The 16397-nt window shown below is 59.6% G+C and overlaps 3 protein-coding genes across 3 annotated transcripts; 2 read left to right on the plus strand and 1 right to left on the minus strand.

Moving 5' to 3' along the window:
• Positions 1–441: 441 nt before the first annotated feature.
• SPBR_03649 (cardiolipin-specific phospholipase) lies at positions 442–2395 on the plus strand (the record flags this gene model as incomplete). Its single annotated transcript, XM_040761939.1, has 2 exons — positions 442–876; positions 929–2395. 2 exons carry the CDS (start codon positions 442–444, stop codon positions 2393–2395), a joined length of 1902 nt encoding a protein of 633 aa, XP_040622823.1.
• A 1189-nt stretch (positions 2396–3584) lies between these two features.
• On the minus strand, positions 3585–6535 carry SPBR_03592 (uncharacterized protein; the record flags this gene model as incomplete). Its single annotated transcript, XM_040761882.1, has 2 exons — positions 3585–6062; positions 6143–6535. 2 exons carry the CDS (start codon positions 6533–6535, stop codon positions 3585–3587), a joined length of 2871 nt encoding a protein of 956 aa, XP_040622824.1.
• A 6462-nt stretch (positions 6536–12997) lies between these two features.
• Positions 12998–15937, plus strand: SPBR_03593 (uncharacterized protein; the record flags this gene model as incomplete). Its single annotated transcript, XM_040761883.1, has 1 exon — positions 12998–15937. The coding sequence occupies one exon, from the start codon at positions 12998–13000 to the stop codon at positions 15935–15937; it is 2940 nt and encodes a 979-aa protein (XP_040622825.1).
• Between the last annotated feature and the right edge of the window lie 460 nt (positions 15938–16397).

Raw genomic sequence — 16397 nt, forward strand, 5'->3', positions numbered from 1 at the left:
TAAAGTAACTTCGCGAACAAAAGGAGAAAGAACGAAGGACCAGGTTCCCCTGAAAAGATCACGAAACATCGCCGTCGACAAAAGTCACCTAAAACGTCCTCATCTTCACAATCAATTGACCGTTCTTCTCCAACACCAACGCACTCACAGACATCCACACCACTCCTGGCAACGCCTGCCTAGCCGGCAACCCCGACGGACAAACGCCGTGCTATGCATACCCTCTGCTGCCTGAGCTGCGTCGGCGAATCGTGACACGGAATTAGGATTTTACGGGCTATAGCGTCCCCTAATTCCCCGTTCAAGCCTTTCCAGACTTTCCAGCCTCTCCGCTTTGTTGCTGCAAGCCCCGTTTGGCCGCCGCCCTTGGGCCCTTAATAACCCTTCCCCTCCCTTTCCGCCCGTCCTCCTTCCAGCTTCGCCCCCCTGCCGACGCCAGTGATGCTCCGAAGTCCTCAGCACCTCGTCTTGCAGCTGTCCGTCGCACCCAGTCGACGCACATTGACCACTGCCGCTGCATCGTACAACTCCGAAAAGTCTCCACCTCCACCGCCGCCGCCGCCGCCGTCTTCGCGCTCCTCTCATAGTCACGCGCAGTCGCGCGCGTCCGCCACTTCTTCGAGCGCGCCAGCAACCCCCGCCGCTGCTGCAACCGTCCGTGTCTTCCGCCTCACCTCCGAACCCAACGTTGCGGCACGCAACAACCGCCGGTCCGCCATGGCCAGTCAGCCCCAGACACAGCCGCGCTCGCGGTCTGAGGAGCGGCCTGCATCGGAGGCCGATGGCGACCACGCCGAGGCCGCGCGGCAGACGCGCACAGCGTCCCGGTTCACTTCCTACTTTCCTCTCGGCTACCGGGATGCTGTGCACCAATGGGTGAGTTTTTTTGTTGTTGTTATTCTCGCCACTCCACTGCTAACAATATCAGTGGCACAGTGTCTCGGCATCCGGGGCCGAACGCGGTGTGTTGGCCTATGTACCATTTATCCGCGAGGCCAAGCTCGGCTCGCAACCCGACCTCAGCATGAACGCCCAGCAGCAACAGGCCGGCGGGGCCGCCCTCTCGGCCATCAACAGCGCCAACAGCGAGGACCCGTACGGCCCCCGTCTCTGGCGGTCACAAATGGTGCCGCTGTCCGGAAAGAACCGTGCGCTCAACGAGTTCTCCATCGAGCGCGTCGGCGAGAAGCACGAGGAGACTCTGGTGATGCTGCACGGCTACGGCGCTGGCCTCGGGTTCTTCTACCGCAACTTTGAGCCCTTGAGCCGGCGGCAGGGCTGGAAGCTGTACGCGCTCGACATGCTGGGGATGGGCAACTCGTCGCGCCCGCCATTCAAGGTGCGCGCCAAGGACCCGCAGGCCAAGATCACCGAGGCCGAGAGCTGGTTCATCGACTCACTCGAGGAGTGGCGCAAGATCCGCAAGATTGAGCGTTTCACGCTCATGGGCCACTCGATGGGCGGCTACCTGGCCGTCTCCTACGCGCTCAAGTACCCCGGCCACCTCAACAAGCTGATCCTCGCGTCTCCCGTCGGCGTGCCCGAGGATCCGTACGCGGTCAACGCGGCGATGCCCGAACCCGATGAGTCGACGCTCGTCAACGAATTTACACAAGATCAGAGTGCTGTTGCCGAGGGCAGCAGCCCGGCCAACGCGACCACGACGACCACTACGGCCACCCCGTCCTCCAACCACAACTACACCTATAACCACAACCACCAAAACAAAAAGACGACGTCGACCAAACCAGAACGCCGGCCGTTGCCGGGCTGGCTTGTGTGGCTCTGGGACGCCAATGTATCGCCCTTTAGTCTGGTGCGCGCGTCGGGCCCGCTGGGCCCGCGTCTGGTGTCTGGCTGGACGTCGCGGCGGTTTAGCCATTTGGAGCAGGACGAGGCGGACGCGCTGCACACGTACACGTACAACCTGTTCCGGCAGCGCGGCAGCGGCGAGTACGCGTTGCCGTACCTGCTGGCGCCCGGCGCGTACGCGCGCAGCCCTGTGATCAACCGCATCCAGAACGTGGGCCGGCAGGTGGTGACGCCCGCCCGGCCGGCGACGGCAACGACGCCGGCGACGCCGGAAGTGAAGGAGACGGGCTTCCCGATTGTCATGATGTACGGCGACCACGACTGGATGGACGTGGCGGGCGGGTACGCGGCCGAAGAAAAGATCAAGCAGCGGATCGTGCAGGCGCTGCTGCACGGGACGCCCGACGAGAAGCGACGCGAGAACGGCAGCGCCAAGGTGCTGATTGTGCGCAACGCGGGCCACCACCTGTACCTGGACAACCCGGACGAGTTTAACCGGTTCATTGACGACGAGCTGGCGGAGACGCAAAAGTCGGAGAAGCGGCGACGGCAGCAGTTGGAGGAGGGAGCAGCTGCACCATAAACACCACAAAAACGAGGAGCGATGCATTGCGATGACCAAAAATACAGACACAGACACATACAACCAAGGAGCGGCGTTTTACCTTTTGGATTTTTTTTTTTTTTTCTGTCACGCATAGGAGCTTCTTTGTTTTCATTTTCATTCATCTTCTTGGGAAACACTATATATATTTTATTCACAAGATTTCATTGTCTACGTTGCGACCATGGGGCAACGACAAACCGTCACGGAGGAGGACAGGACAAAACAGCATTACGCATTGCGTTGTGCGCCGCCAGCATAGGGCATGGAGCATAGGGTATAGATTCGCGAGGTACAGGACCCATCTACGGAATGCCGAAGACGGAAGACGGAAGACCGAGACACAAGGGTGAAGAAAGGGCATTCAGATAGTGTTTCAACAGCATCACATAGGAGCAACAAAAGAGGCGTTCAATGCTTGTCATGGCTAGACAAGTTTGTACCTTTGTACAATGCACTCTCAATCTAGTCCTTGACTGTCCTCGCGTTGTTTATGCCGCACTGTTTCAAAACGATCTCGATTGCGTACGAGTTGGGTGCTCTTCTCTTTCGAGAGGGTATCTAGGCTTTGTTGTAAAGGAATGGAAGAATTTTTAATAAAAGGCGGGAGAACCAGTGTCAAAATGCAAGTGAAATGCAACCGGTACCACCAGCGTGCACAAAAGTATAAAACCCAGAAACCAGTGACCCACGGGGAGATGTCCCTTTCCCCAAGACGGCCATACATCAACGAGAGCAAAGCAAATTAAAATAAAGTCAAAATCAAAATCAAAATCAAAATCAAAATCAAATCAAGCCAAAACATTGCCACCTTCTCCATCTCCCTCCGATATTAATTGCGCAACCAGAATCACAAGACGCTCGCCTTCTTCTCACAAAAACAAAAAGGTATGAATCAAACGCTCTCCTGTCTCCAACGTATGTACCCTCGCATCCTAGATGAATTTGTGAATTTTTGTCGTTTTTTGTCGATTTTGTTTATTTTTTGTCTTGTCCTCGCTTCGCTCGCCAGTGGAGAAGATAACACCAACTACTCGCTTGCTGGTTTATCATTTTCGTAAAAAAGGGGGTCCGCTTGTTCAGATGCAAAAATAGACATTAAGGAGTGACGTGAGGATACGCTGTGAATAAAACGATCAAGACCAAGTAAAAATCAAAATCATATCCCCTACAACAAGAAGACTACCGCACAGAACGCGGCCAGAGCCGACGTCACGCCTGCGGCGACGCCCATCCGCGACGAGGCGTTGACGGTGACAACGGACGGGGTCGACGAAGCCGTGGTGACGTGTGAGGGAACAGTGCCGTTGCCCGAGCCCGATCCCGAGCCCGAACCACCCGAGCCGCCTGATCCACCCGAGCCAGACGAGCCAGAGCTCGTCGAGCCGGCACCACTGGACGTGGGAGTCGCACCCGAGCCGCCCGACGCGGCACCCGAGCCCGAACCACCACCACCGGCGCCGCCGCCCGCACCGCCGCCAGGACTGCCGGACGCAGAGCCCGACGCGGCGGTCGAGGGTGAGGCTGGAGCCGAGCCCGAGGGAGACGCCGAGGCCGACGCGCCGCCACCATTACCAGCGCTGGGGCTCGAGCCGGTGTTGCCGCCCGTGCCGGCGCCAGGACTGCTGCTCGCGGGCGGAGCGCCGCCACCACTGCCGCCAGGCGAGCTCGACGGCTGGGCCGGGTTCGACTGAGCGGGGTTCGACTGGGCGGGGTTGCTCTGTGGGGGTGGCGACTGAGCCGGAGGCGACTGGGCCGGAGGGGACTGGGCCGGAGGGGACTGAGCCGGGGGAGACTGAGCCGGGGGAGACTGAGCCGGGGGAGACTGGGGCGGAGGTGACTGAGCCGGAGGCGACTGAGGTGGAGGCGACTGCTGAGGCGGAGACGACTGAGGTGGTGGCGACTGCGCCGGAGGAGACTGCGCCGGACTGGACTGCGGGGGAGGCGACTGCGCTGGAGGAGACGACTGGGGCGGCGGCGACTGCTGCGGCGGGGACGACTGCGGAGGGGGCGACTGCTGCGGCGGGGACGACACGGGCGGCGGGGACGAGCTCGGGGGCGGGGAGGCCGGGTGGCTGATGGGAGGGCTGCTGGAGGGCGGCGGGATGATGACGGGCGGGCTGGAGCTGCTGGGCGGGGCGCTCTGGGCGGACGAGACAAAGGTGGGGGTGCCGGACTGGTCGGACTGGGGCGGGGTGCCGGCGGAGGAGGAGGCGGAGGTGGCCGGGACGGTGGCGCAGTAGTCGAGGAACTGGCCAAACTTCTCGACGAGGTACTCCCCGATGCCGAGCTTGCCCTGGGCGCTGTTGTCGGTGACGCAGGATTTGCAGCCGTTGTAGTAGGTGAAGAAGGCGGAGGCGGCGGCGCAGAGGCCGGGGGTCTTGCCGACGGACTGGGCCTCGAGGTAGGCGTTGTTGCAGACGTCGAAGCAGACGGCGGGGATGATGGAGTCGTCGCGCTTGGCGAGGAGGTGGCGGACGTCGCGGTCCAGGTCCGCCCGCGGCGCGCGCTTGCCGTAAGGGTACGACGGCGGCGACGACGGCGCCGGCGACGGCGGCGGGTAGTGGGTGATGGTGGACTGCGTCAGCCAGTTGCCGGTGGTCACGGTGAAGACGTGGCCGCCAATGCGCTCGACAATCAGCTCCTCCTCAAAGATGTCGTACGACAGGCCGAAGGCGGGCGGCGCCAGGTTGAAGTAGCCCTCCGTGGGCGGGTAGTACGAGGTGGTGTTCTCGGGCCACTGCACAATGGGGAACGGCGGCGACGGAATGCACTCGTCGGGCCGGCACACAAACGTGTTGGCGGGCGAGTCGGCATACAGCGTGCAGCCCGCGGGCTTCTTGGGGCTGCAGACGGTGCCGGGCGCACAGCCCCAGGTCAGGTCGGAGCTGGGGGCGAGCGAGGCGAGCGCCTGGCCGGCGCGGGACGGCGCAGCGCAGGTGCTGACGGCCAGCGAGATGGTGGTCGTGATGGTCTCGGTCGCCTCGGGCTCGATCTGCGTGCTCGTGGTCGTGGTCGTGGTCGTGGCCGTGATGGTCACGTCGACGGTCGACGCGGGAATCACCGAGGTGACGGTGACGGTCGTGTCGCTGCCGCGCTCCGTAAAGGTCGTCGTGGACTCGGGCAGCGTGGAGGTGACGACGACGACGGACCCGGGCAGCGTGGTGACGGAGCCGGGGAGCGTGGTGACGGAGCCCGGCAGCGTCAGGGTCGACGCGGGGATGGTCACGGTGGTGCCAGACAGCGTCAGGGTCGACGCAGGCAGCGTGACGGTCGACGCGGGCAGCGACAGGGTCACGACTTCCGACACAATGTCCGTCACGGTCGAGCCGGGCAGCGTCAGCGTCGACGCGGACTGCGTGATGGTGGTGCCGGGCAGCGTGAGGGTCGATGCCGACAGCGTAATGGTCACGCTGACGTCGTGCTCGACGTCGCTCGTGACGGTGGCCGTCGACGTGGCCGTGGACGTGGCCGTGGACGTGGCCGTCGATCCCGGCTGCGTCGAGGTGACGGTCGTCGTGCTCCAGACCACCTGCGTCGACACGACACACTCGTACGGGTCCGGCACAGCGCGGCGGTAGTAGCCCGACGGCGTGGGCGCCGCATCGCTGACGCATTCTGTCACAACAACCGTGACGGGGTACGACTGCAACGTTAGCGGCGAACATCACGGGCACGTTGGCCCACTGGCAAAAGCAGACGCAGAGAAAAGTGGCCGCAACCTACCACGACATAGGAGCTGTAGTCCGTCTCGGTGGACGTCACGGTGTCCGTCTCCACGGAAATGCTCGACTCGACCGTCGTGATGGTCTCGGTGCTGACCGTCACCGACACCGACACAACCGGCACGGACACCGTCTCAGTGACGGTCTCGTAGCACGTCGACCATTCGGTCACGGTGCAGTACTCGGTGATGGTTTCGGGATAGCACTGGCCCCCGTGGTTGCCGCCGGGGCCGCCGCCATGGCCGGGGCCGCCGCCTCTGTTGTTGGCGTCGACAGGGCCGTTGTGGTTTGTCGCGTTGGCGGCGCTCGCCGTGTCGGCCGTCACGAGCGGCGACGCGGCCAGCAGCAAGCTGGGCAGCACGCTGGCCAGCCGCCAGACGGATGAGCGGTGCATCGCTGTCGTTGTGTTTTTGTTTCCTCCTTCGTTTTATGTCGACGTCTCTCTCCTCGTAACGAACGGTCGAAGCTGGGAAGCTCCGTTGTAAGCACAAACGAATGTGTTTGGATGTGTTGTCAAACGATTGTCTGGAAGAGGGCGGTCAGGAGGCGGGGAGAGAGGAAAGAGGGCAACGATATGAAAGAAAAGAAGGTGAGGAGACAAAAGGCGAGAAACGAAAGAGAGAGAAGAAAACGGGCAACGAAGAGTGACGAGCAGGACGACGGGCGACTTCAGCACAGCAACTGCAACTGCAACTACGGGCTGCACCTCTACGGGCTGCACCTCTACGGACTGCAACCGCACGGTGGGCGAAAAGGTAGAGAAAAGAAACTAGCTAGGTTGACAGACAGGGGGGGGGACAAACAGACAAGAGACAAGAGCCACGACCAACAACAAGACCGACAGACTTGGCGCGGCTCATGCAGTTGGATATATTTGGTCAAGCCACGGGGATGGCAGGCGATGGTAGGGCAGAGGCCAGGGGAGGTCAGAGAGTAAGAAAGTACATATCTTACAGGGGACATGCAAGAGCCTCACCCAAAGCCGAAGAAGAGAAGAGAAAAGAGACGGGAAAAGAAAAAAGAAATGGGCAACGGGAGAGGGTGGGGCGGGTTGAGGCTGTTGCCAGGCCTGCAGTGAGGTTTTGAGGTTGCCTTTCCTTTTTACCTAATTTGTTTTCTGTTTTCTCACGCCGGGACTTTGTACACTTGTGGCTTTTCCTGGGTGGGTGGGATGCAATCCAGCTCCGAATGTCAGATGTAAGGCAGACGACGACAGCAGTGGGTGTACAGAATAAGTGAAGTGAGCCACAGTGAGGAGGATACGGTACTGCAAGTCGATGCTTCTGACCGACGAAAATGGGCAATATCACCCGGAAAGGGAGACGAGGGACCAGTTTGGGACCAGCTCGTTGTTTCTTGGGACAGACCAACTCGACAAGAACAACTCGGCAGCGAATGCGTCACCAAATAATGCATTGGATTCAAGCAAGGGAGCCAACACGCCGTCTTGTTACGGCATATGTCCGTGCTGTGTAAAGGAACTCGCCGACAGGACAAGTGCTCTGTAGTGTGACACGTTCAGAAGCTTTGTTCACGACGCCCGCCGCATTCGGAATCATATGAGTGGCGTAGAAGGAAAGGAATAAAAGAAGTCCGCTAGCTTCAGTCAGGGACGCCACAAGCGAACAAGGAACAAATTGCGTACGCTGTTTGACATGGTCGAAAGTGTGCAGGAAAGGTGGTGGAGTCAATAAAGACGGAATTGCTGCAGTGGGTGCCTTGGGAAAAGGACCCCCGAGACACAGGAAATCAAAATAGAAGCCATAGGAGCCGGAGGAGAACAAGAGCAACAGACGCAGCACAAAACAGACGAAATGACAGAGGCCTGGGACTCGGAATATGCTGAAAATAGGGGATACGGCAAACGCGAACGCAGAAATAAATTTAAAGACTGGGGCCAAGGATACTGCGGACGGGCGATGGCAGATTGTTGATTATGATTGTGAGGACCCTTGTGGGGAGGTGAGTGCGTGAGATTTGGACGAGGACCCAGTTTCCAGTGACCAGCAAGGCAGCCAAAGTGGTCCAAAACGCGACGGTTGAGCAACCCCTGTCGATGTCGATGGTGTCACGCTGTCCACTCGGGCGGTCTTTTGTCCTGGTCGGGCCAATTCAAGCAGCAGCCATGCTGTCGACAACAAACAGGGTACATTCGTAGTGCTCACGATGAAAATACAAATCAAACGGTCGGCGGGGACGTGTGATGAACAGAAAGTGGCCGAATTGGGCAGCGAGCTGAGTCAACCATGGCAGAGGGACAAGGGAAGAAAAGAGGCATGGTGTATGGCATCTCCGTGCGTAGAATAAATCGTGATGTTGCGAGAGAGGATGTGAAGAAAACGAGAGAGAAAAAAAAACATATACGACGTAATGAGCCTCGAGTGACGACCTCGGGAACACAATGAAAAGCAGGAACAGCAGCCCACAGCATGCACGACGGACACTGTCACCGACCGTGACAATACGCAGAATGCGAGATTGCAGGGATCGTTGCAGGTTGCAGCAGTTCGTCGTAGAATGAACAGCCCAAGGCTGTGTTCTGGCAAACAGGCAACGTCTTTCAAATCAACAGGCGGCCCTTTGTTAGCCCCCAACATAACACGTTCCCAGCGATGGAAAGGGGAGAGCGGGGGAGGAGAGAGAGAAAGAGACAGTAACCTGCAGATGAAGGACCGACAGGTCAAGGACCGACGATCAGCAACCGAGAGACCAATGCGCCTCGAGCGCCTCATCCGAAGCTGCTCCGTTACCAACGAACAACTGCAGCTAGAAGCTTCCGACAGGACCTAGGAGGAGTCGTCTGTCAGAAAGTGGCTGAGCTGGCTGGAGCTTCGGCCCTGGCATCTTGTTTTGGCAGTCAGCCGCAACGTCTTTGACGTGGCTGGGCCGGCTCGCCATTCGTGGACAAACGACATTGTCTTTAATTCGTACCGTGTTGTGCCTCGTTGTGCCGTAACTCGTATCTGCCACTCGTGCAAAGCAAACGCGGGGTCCTTTGTCGAAGCCGATGCGCGATCCAACGTGCCGCACAAACGTCGGCCCAACGTCTTGTTCGTCGTTCGATGTACACGGACGGCGCCCCCAAAGAAAAAGAAGCTCCTCACTTGCAGCCTGCATCCCCGCGGTTGACGTTGACTCTTGGGAGGGTGTCTTGGCCGTCGCGGTGGAGAGCGGTGTACAAACGTCCGTCGCAAGTCTTGCACATCACAGACCAGAGACCAGAGACCAGAGACCAGAGACAGGACTCGACTCGGGTTTCCCCGCTCATTCAACGCCATGGGCCGTCACTCTGTTAGTGGTTGGCGTACGAAGTCCTCCGTGCAATGTAAAGTGACCGTGCAGTTTATTGCGTATTGTCCTTTGACCTGCTCGGGCAGACCGAGGCATTGGACGATCGTGAGACGTCGATACAGAGACTGGGAGACGGAGAGACAGATTAACTTGCAACGCCCTGCCGCTAGTGCATGTCGTAATTACGCCGCAGGGCAGATGGGCGCCACTCAACCCACGCACGCGCACGAAGGAACGAACAAACGTGCCTTTAGTTGTGCTCCGCAACTCGCAGAATCACCGATCCCCGATTGTGGCGTTATTAGGGGAAGGCTGGGAGGGCTGGGTCTCGTTTCTCGTGGCCGTGTATATTGTAAGGCTATCATAGGCCCATCTAGGTATTTCGTATGCTCGTCACTTGTTGCGTCAGAGTCTTTTGTTTCTCGTTTCTCGTTTGACTCGTCTCTCTCTCTCTCTCTCTCTCTCTCCCAAAGGGACATGGAGCCACAGAGGCTGCGCCCTTCTCCCCCGTCAGCTTTTACTCTCCCGTCTTGCCGATCGCTGTTTGCTGCAGAGGAGACCGAGGAGCCGCGCAAAGAGAGAAAACGAGAGACGATGACAATGTACAAAGTGCGTTTCTCTCCACTTTTTGTTCGGAGGGGCTGGCGCGCCGCCAGGGTCCCTGGACGATTGGTGTTCTGTGGTTGGCTGTTTTTCGAGTTGACTAACTAGTTGCGGAATGGTCCATCCGAGAGGTCGACTTGGGTTGCATTCAAGCATGGGTGTGTTGTCAACTGAAGAGGAGAGGTTGAAAACAAGGATTGTCGTCGTGGACTTTTTCCTTTTTTTACACCACAGAAAGGCAGGCACTTCCAAAGTGGGCAGGCGCGGCGGGGGGACCCTGAAGAGGAAGGCGCAGGGCTGAGGTGGCCAGCAGTCGCACCTGCTGTTGTTGCGTTATGTCCATCGGACAGCGTAAAAGGAAAGTACGGAAAGGAAAGTACGGAAAGTACGGAATACGCAGTACGAGTACGAGTACAACATACAAATACACATACAAATACAACGAACACATACACATACACAAAACATACACATCTTAGACTGGAGCTTGAGCAAACATAATTTGATCGTTGCTGGCACTGAGGGACCTCGCGTCGAAAACCTTATTTGGGCCTCAACGGCTGACCAAGCGTGTGATGCCAATGCTGTCGCAAATCCTTCCATCCCACCCAAGACGGGCAGATGCCGCCTCACTCGTTATTCCTCTTTCTCGCCTCCATAGGACCAGCCGGCTTTGGTCTGAATCGGCTCGGTGGGCAGATTGGCGGTGGAAGGCAGCGATGGAGCCAGCCGTCCAGTGCAGATGCAGCGAGACGATGACGAGCAGGGAGGAAGAGGCACGAGGAAAACAAACGCGAGCGTGAGGCTCTGCTGGCATAACGCAAAGTAACCGAGAAACGTACGATGTAAACCATACCCTGGCTGGGATTTGCCTGCCCCATTGCTGAAATGAAGCTGCAATCCTTCCAGGGCAGTGCGCTGGGACGAGGACGCGGACATCTTACTTGCATACACCGTGAGAAGTACCTCCTGTAAAGTACAAGGTAAAAAGCATGACCACGGCAGCCAAAGGCCCACGGCTCATTTACTTTTGGGTCTTTTGTCTTTTGCGGGACACGACCGACACGACGGAGAAGGTGGTCAGACAGGAAGGATCGGGCTGATCGTGTCGGTCGTGGAGCATAAGCTGACGCATTTTGTACATTCTATGTCAACGGTCGTGAAAAGAGCTGCTTTGTAGAAAAGCAAGAAGGACACTTTTGACAGGACCGTTCATATTGTTCCATGGCCAGCGGGAATGGGCCGCAAACAGCATGGAAGGAAAGGGATGTCTGTTGGTGATGAAATGGAAGAGAAAAATGAGCACAAAAACAGACCAACACCGCCAGGCCAGTTTAAACTAGGCCAGGAACGTTTCGACAAAGAAGCGCACGAGTTGGAGTCAACGGAACTAAAATAACACGGAGAACTGACTGCCACTCAAAATACAAATACAACGGCCAGGCGAGGAACAGCCCTGTAAGCAGCTCCATCACCAACATCACCAACATCACCAACAGAGGCCGTCTCTGTCTCTCCAACCACCACTCTTTTTTCTTGCCGTTTCCGCCACTTTCTCACCGTCACCGCTGTCAGCCGCACGACTCGGCCTTGGACAGCCCTGTGAGGCCCTCGAGAGTGGTGTCCTGCTATCGAGTCCTGCAACGGTACGAAGGAAAGGCGGGCCATGCCTGGTAAGCTTATGCTCTGCTTCGTATGCGACTGTTCACCGCACGCCGTAAATAGTAAATAGTCCCAGGAGAATGGTCACCTGGCAGGCTGGTCAGTCTCGGACACACATTCTTGTACAAAGTAGCTCTGGAGTGTTGTTTTGTTTCCTCGTCTTTCTCGCTGTCCTTTCCTGTTTTCCCTATCCTCGTTTCTGCACATTGGCAACGGACTCCATCATACAAGCTGCATATGGGTCACCCACTCGGCCTCCTCCGCCATCCACCCTCTCCACTCTCTTCTTTGCAGCCACATCCTTGCTGCGTCTCCTCTTCCACTCTTCCACTCTTCCACTCTTGGTTCCGTCTCGCCTACGAAGGACATGTTACTTTGTGGACTGCTTTCTGAGATGAGTCGTGCGTAAAGTGTAGCGTCCATTATGTAGTTTTCTTCGTCCGCTGTGCTTACGATGCCGCCCTTTACGAGCTCCCTTGTGTCTACAGTTCCTTATCCTCGTCGCCACCGAGTATGTTTTCTCCTCTGCCTTCATCCCCTTCCCTTTCCGTCTCTTTCAGAGTTTGCCTCTTCCTTGGCCGCCACCCTTTCTACCCCTTGCCTCTTGTTTGCTTTGTCTGTTCCCAGCTTCGTAGCAGCCGTTTTGGCTTTCATTTGTCTTCGTTTTCTGTTGAAAACCCACCCCCAGGATCTACCAAGTATGCACTGCGTCCGTCGTGCATGGGCCTCGCTCGCTGCACTTGCACGCTTGCAGTGAGATAATCCTACCCTGGCTGTCGGCCTGTCCACTGCCTGTTGGCCCTGTCTGCAACCCTGTTTCAGTCAACCTGAACGCCTCTGCGCCTCGGCGTTTTACGAAGTAATACATTCCCAGTTTCTTTCTCTGCCTTCCCTGTGCCCTACCTGCCGCCTGTTGGTATTTTCTACCGTTTCAAACTCGATACGCGACGTCAGCTTGTGCTTTGTGTTTGTGTGCTGCTGTGGTTCTGTGCTTCTGCGCCTCCATCGCATCTCAGCAGATCGCGATCCCTCCATCGACACTCCATGTCCTGGTGAGAACCTGTTCCCAGTGTGTCGGGATTTATTGTTTCATTTTTCTTCTTTTCTTCTTTTCTCCTACTATTCTTTAATTTATCTTTTGTCCTTCACACCAGTCACATTCATTTCGTGCCTACCGCCATCCTCCTATGCGGCATCGCCGCGAACATCTGTGAAACAGGGCGGACCCTGTCCGTCTACAACCACGTCCCCCCCCCATCCCTCCCGCCCCCCTCAGTCACACACATCGCTCGCAGCCATCATGAAGTCCTCCTCTCTCCTCACCGCGACCGGCTTCGTCGCGTCGGCCGCGGCCCAGGCGTCCGGCTGGATCCCCGGGCAGGTCAACGCCTCCATGTGCTACTGGGAGCAGCCGCGGGCGGCCGTTGTGCGCGACACGCTGTACCTGGACGGCGGCAGCGTGGTGTGGATTCCGGGCATGAACGACAGCTCGTACGGCCCCGTGACGGCGGACCAGAACCCGCTGGGCATCGTGTACACGCTCAACTTTAGCGTGCCGTTTGCCGTCGCGGACAACCTCACGGCCGACATGGGCGTGCTCTACAAGGTGTCGCCGGGCTCCAACGCCAACAACATTGCGCCCAACTACATTGACGGCGCCATGCTCGCCAACGACGACGAGTGGTTCCTGTACGGCGGGCTGCTCAAGTACACGTCGCAGTACAGCCAGCCGCCCGGCGACGCCGTGCAGCTGTACCAGGCCGACCGGTACGGCGTGGACCGGGCGTTCCGGCCCGGGTTTCTAAACGTCGACCTGCCGGCCAACATGACGCGCTACGTGGCCTACGGCGGCGCCGCCAGCGCGCCCTCGGAGAACAAGGCGTGGTACTTTTCCGGCCTGCGCAGCCCGTCGTGGGGGCCCGTCTACACCGTGTCGGGCGTCGACGGCCTCACCGCCATCAACGTCTCCGACACGCTCATCACCGTCGACATGGCCACGCAGAACGCCGAGACGTGGTCCAACAGCACGCTGCCGCCCGCCGTCCGCGGCCGCGCCAACCCGGAGCTCGTGTGGGTGCCCGTCGGCCCGCAGGGCCTCCTCGTGGCCATTGGCGGCGTCGTCGACCCGCAGTGGGTCGCCGTCCGCGGCAGCTCCTACAACGCGTCCGCCAGCCGCGCCGCCAGCCCCGCGTTCCTGACCACCCTGGACGTCTACGACGTCGCCGGCAAGACCTGGTACAAGCAGCCGACGACGGGCGGCGCCCGCCTCGGCCAGCGCACGCGCGCCTGCTCGGTCGTGGTCGCCGCCGCCGACGCCTCGAGCTTCAACATCTACTACTACGGCGGCTTCGACGGCATCAACGTCGGCGACGCCTTCAACGACGACGTCTGGGTGCTGTCGCTGCCCTCCTTCACCTGGACCCAGGTCTACAAGAGCAGCGACGCCGCCGCGCACGCCCGCGCCGGCCACAAGTGCTTCGCGCCCTACCCGGACCAGATGCTGGTCGTCGGCGGCTACACGCCCCAGGCCGGCGAGGCCGCGGGCTGCCTGGGCGGCGGCATCGTGCAGCTGTTCAATCTGTCGTCGGCGACCTGGATGACCAGCTACACGCCCACCAAGTGGTCCGCGTACAGCGTGCCGGACGCCGTCGTCAGCGTGATTGGCGGCAGCGGCAAGGGCGGGGCCACCGCGACGGCGCCGGCCGCGGCGGGCGGCTGGGCCGACGCGGGGCTCAAGGCCGTCTTTGCCACCGCCTACCCGACCGCCAAGCTGACGACCTTCTACCCCTACCCGCTCAACGCGAGCGCCACCACCGCGCCCAACAGCACCCATCCGGACGCGCCCGGCGCGCCGTCGGGCGGCGGCGGCCACCACACGCCCGCGTTTGTGGCGCCGCTCGTCGGCGTCATTGGCGGCCTCATTGTGCTGACGGCCGCCGTCGTCGGCGTTTTGCTGTACCGCCGCCGGCGCATCCTCATGTACGGCAGCGCCGGCACCCGCAGTGGCGGCCGTCGCTCCAGCCGCGGCGGCACCGGCCCCGTGGGCGGCAGCGGCCAGCCCGGCACCGAGAGCGAGGCCACCTACGACACGGGCCGCAACTTTGTCTTCTCGTGGCTGCGCGCCCAGCCGAGCGTCAAGCACGCCGCCTCGACCCCGGCCGCGTCCTCGTACGACGACCCGAACAGCAGCGCGGCCAACCGCGGGCGCGTCCAGAGCTACGGCGGCCAGTACAGCAGCAGCACGCCCCTGTCGCCCGAGATGGAGCAGCTGCAGGCCGCCCATCTGGCGGCGCAGCATTCGGGGAGCGGCGCCGGCGGCTACGCGGCTGCGCTGGCGGCGGGCGCGGTGGGTGGCGCCGCTGTTGCTGGCGCTGGCGCTCCCACCGTCGAGGCCGACAACACGTACATTTCCGAACTGATTGCCGATACCAAGTACCGCGCCGAGCTGCCCGGGTCGTCCGATTTTGGGTCCGTCACGACGGATGCCAACAGCAGCAGCCGCATGCTGCGGGGCGGCGCCACCTACCACAGCGTGCCCACGTCGTCCGCCGAGCTCGAGAGCCCCTTGGTCCCGGGCAGCCACGTCGCCCAGCACGGCAGCACCTCGTCGCTTGGTCCCGCACCGCAGCAGCAGCCGCCCGTGTTTGCCCGCGCCGACTCGCCCTCGCTCGGCCAGGCACCACGGTTTCCAACCCAACAGCCTCCACAGGAAGCTGCTCAGGAATCTGCTCAACAGCCTCCTCAGGAACCTGCGCAGCAGACGCCGCAACGGCCAGCCCAGGCACCAGCGCCAGCAGCCCCGCGCTCGGTGGCCCGCGAGTCGGGCGTCTCGGATCTCAGCGAGCAAGACCGCCGCCACCTGCGCCAGGGCAGCGAGGGCGGCCAGTCGACGACGTCCGGCGTCTCCTCGGCCGTCGGCACCAGCGGCTACCAGCGCAACAGCTTGAATCTGAGCGGCGCCGTCTCGCCACTGGGTGCGCAGTTCCCGCCGGCGGTTACGGGTGTTGGCGGTGTTGTCGGCGGCGCCACCATCCCCGAGGCCGACGCCGGGGCCGAGGCGGCGGCGGAAGCGGCGGCCCAGCCGTCAGCACCGCCGGTACAGACGGAACAGCAGCCTCCAGCGCAACCGCAGTCACTGGAGTCGCCGTCCCAAACGAGTCTGCAGGGAAGCGGCGGTGACAGTCCTGGCCAGTCGCGGCGAAGTGCCTTTCGCGAGAGCGAAGCCGACTTGAGGGAGTAGAGACAAAAAAACAAAACGTGGATATGGTTGTTGCGTTGTTTCTTGTCTTTTCTTGTTTACGATTTCCGCGTTACTCATTTGTCCCCATGAGCATGTTCAGCCCTAAAATTAGCATACTTTGTAATGTTGCATTGCTTCTCCTGTCTACTATTTTGTCTTTTTTTTCACGTATATGTCCGAAGCAATTCCAAAACACGCAGTGTAGCTTATGAGAATATATGACCATGTACTTTTAAACATAAAAGTCGTGCTCGTTCAAGACATTTGCAGGTGACATTTGTGCACAATTTCAAAGACCTCCGTTGATATCACTTTGCCGGTTTATTGGAACAGAAACTTTAAGGAAGCAAAAAAGAGATTTTTTTCTATTTTTTTTTATAAAAAAAACTGGTTTGAAGAATTTCAAGAAAGGACACTCAGAAAACGCACCACTATGCGAGACTCACTTACCTGTCTACCA

This window comes from Sporothrix brasiliensis, assembly GCF_000820605.1.
Source record: "Sporothrix brasiliensis 5110 chromosome Unknown Cont14, whole genome shotgun sequence".
In the NCBI taxonomy this organism is placed as follows: Eukaryota; Fungi; Ascomycota; class Sordariomycetes; order Ophiostomatales; family Ophiostomataceae; genus Sporothrix; species Sporothrix brasiliensis.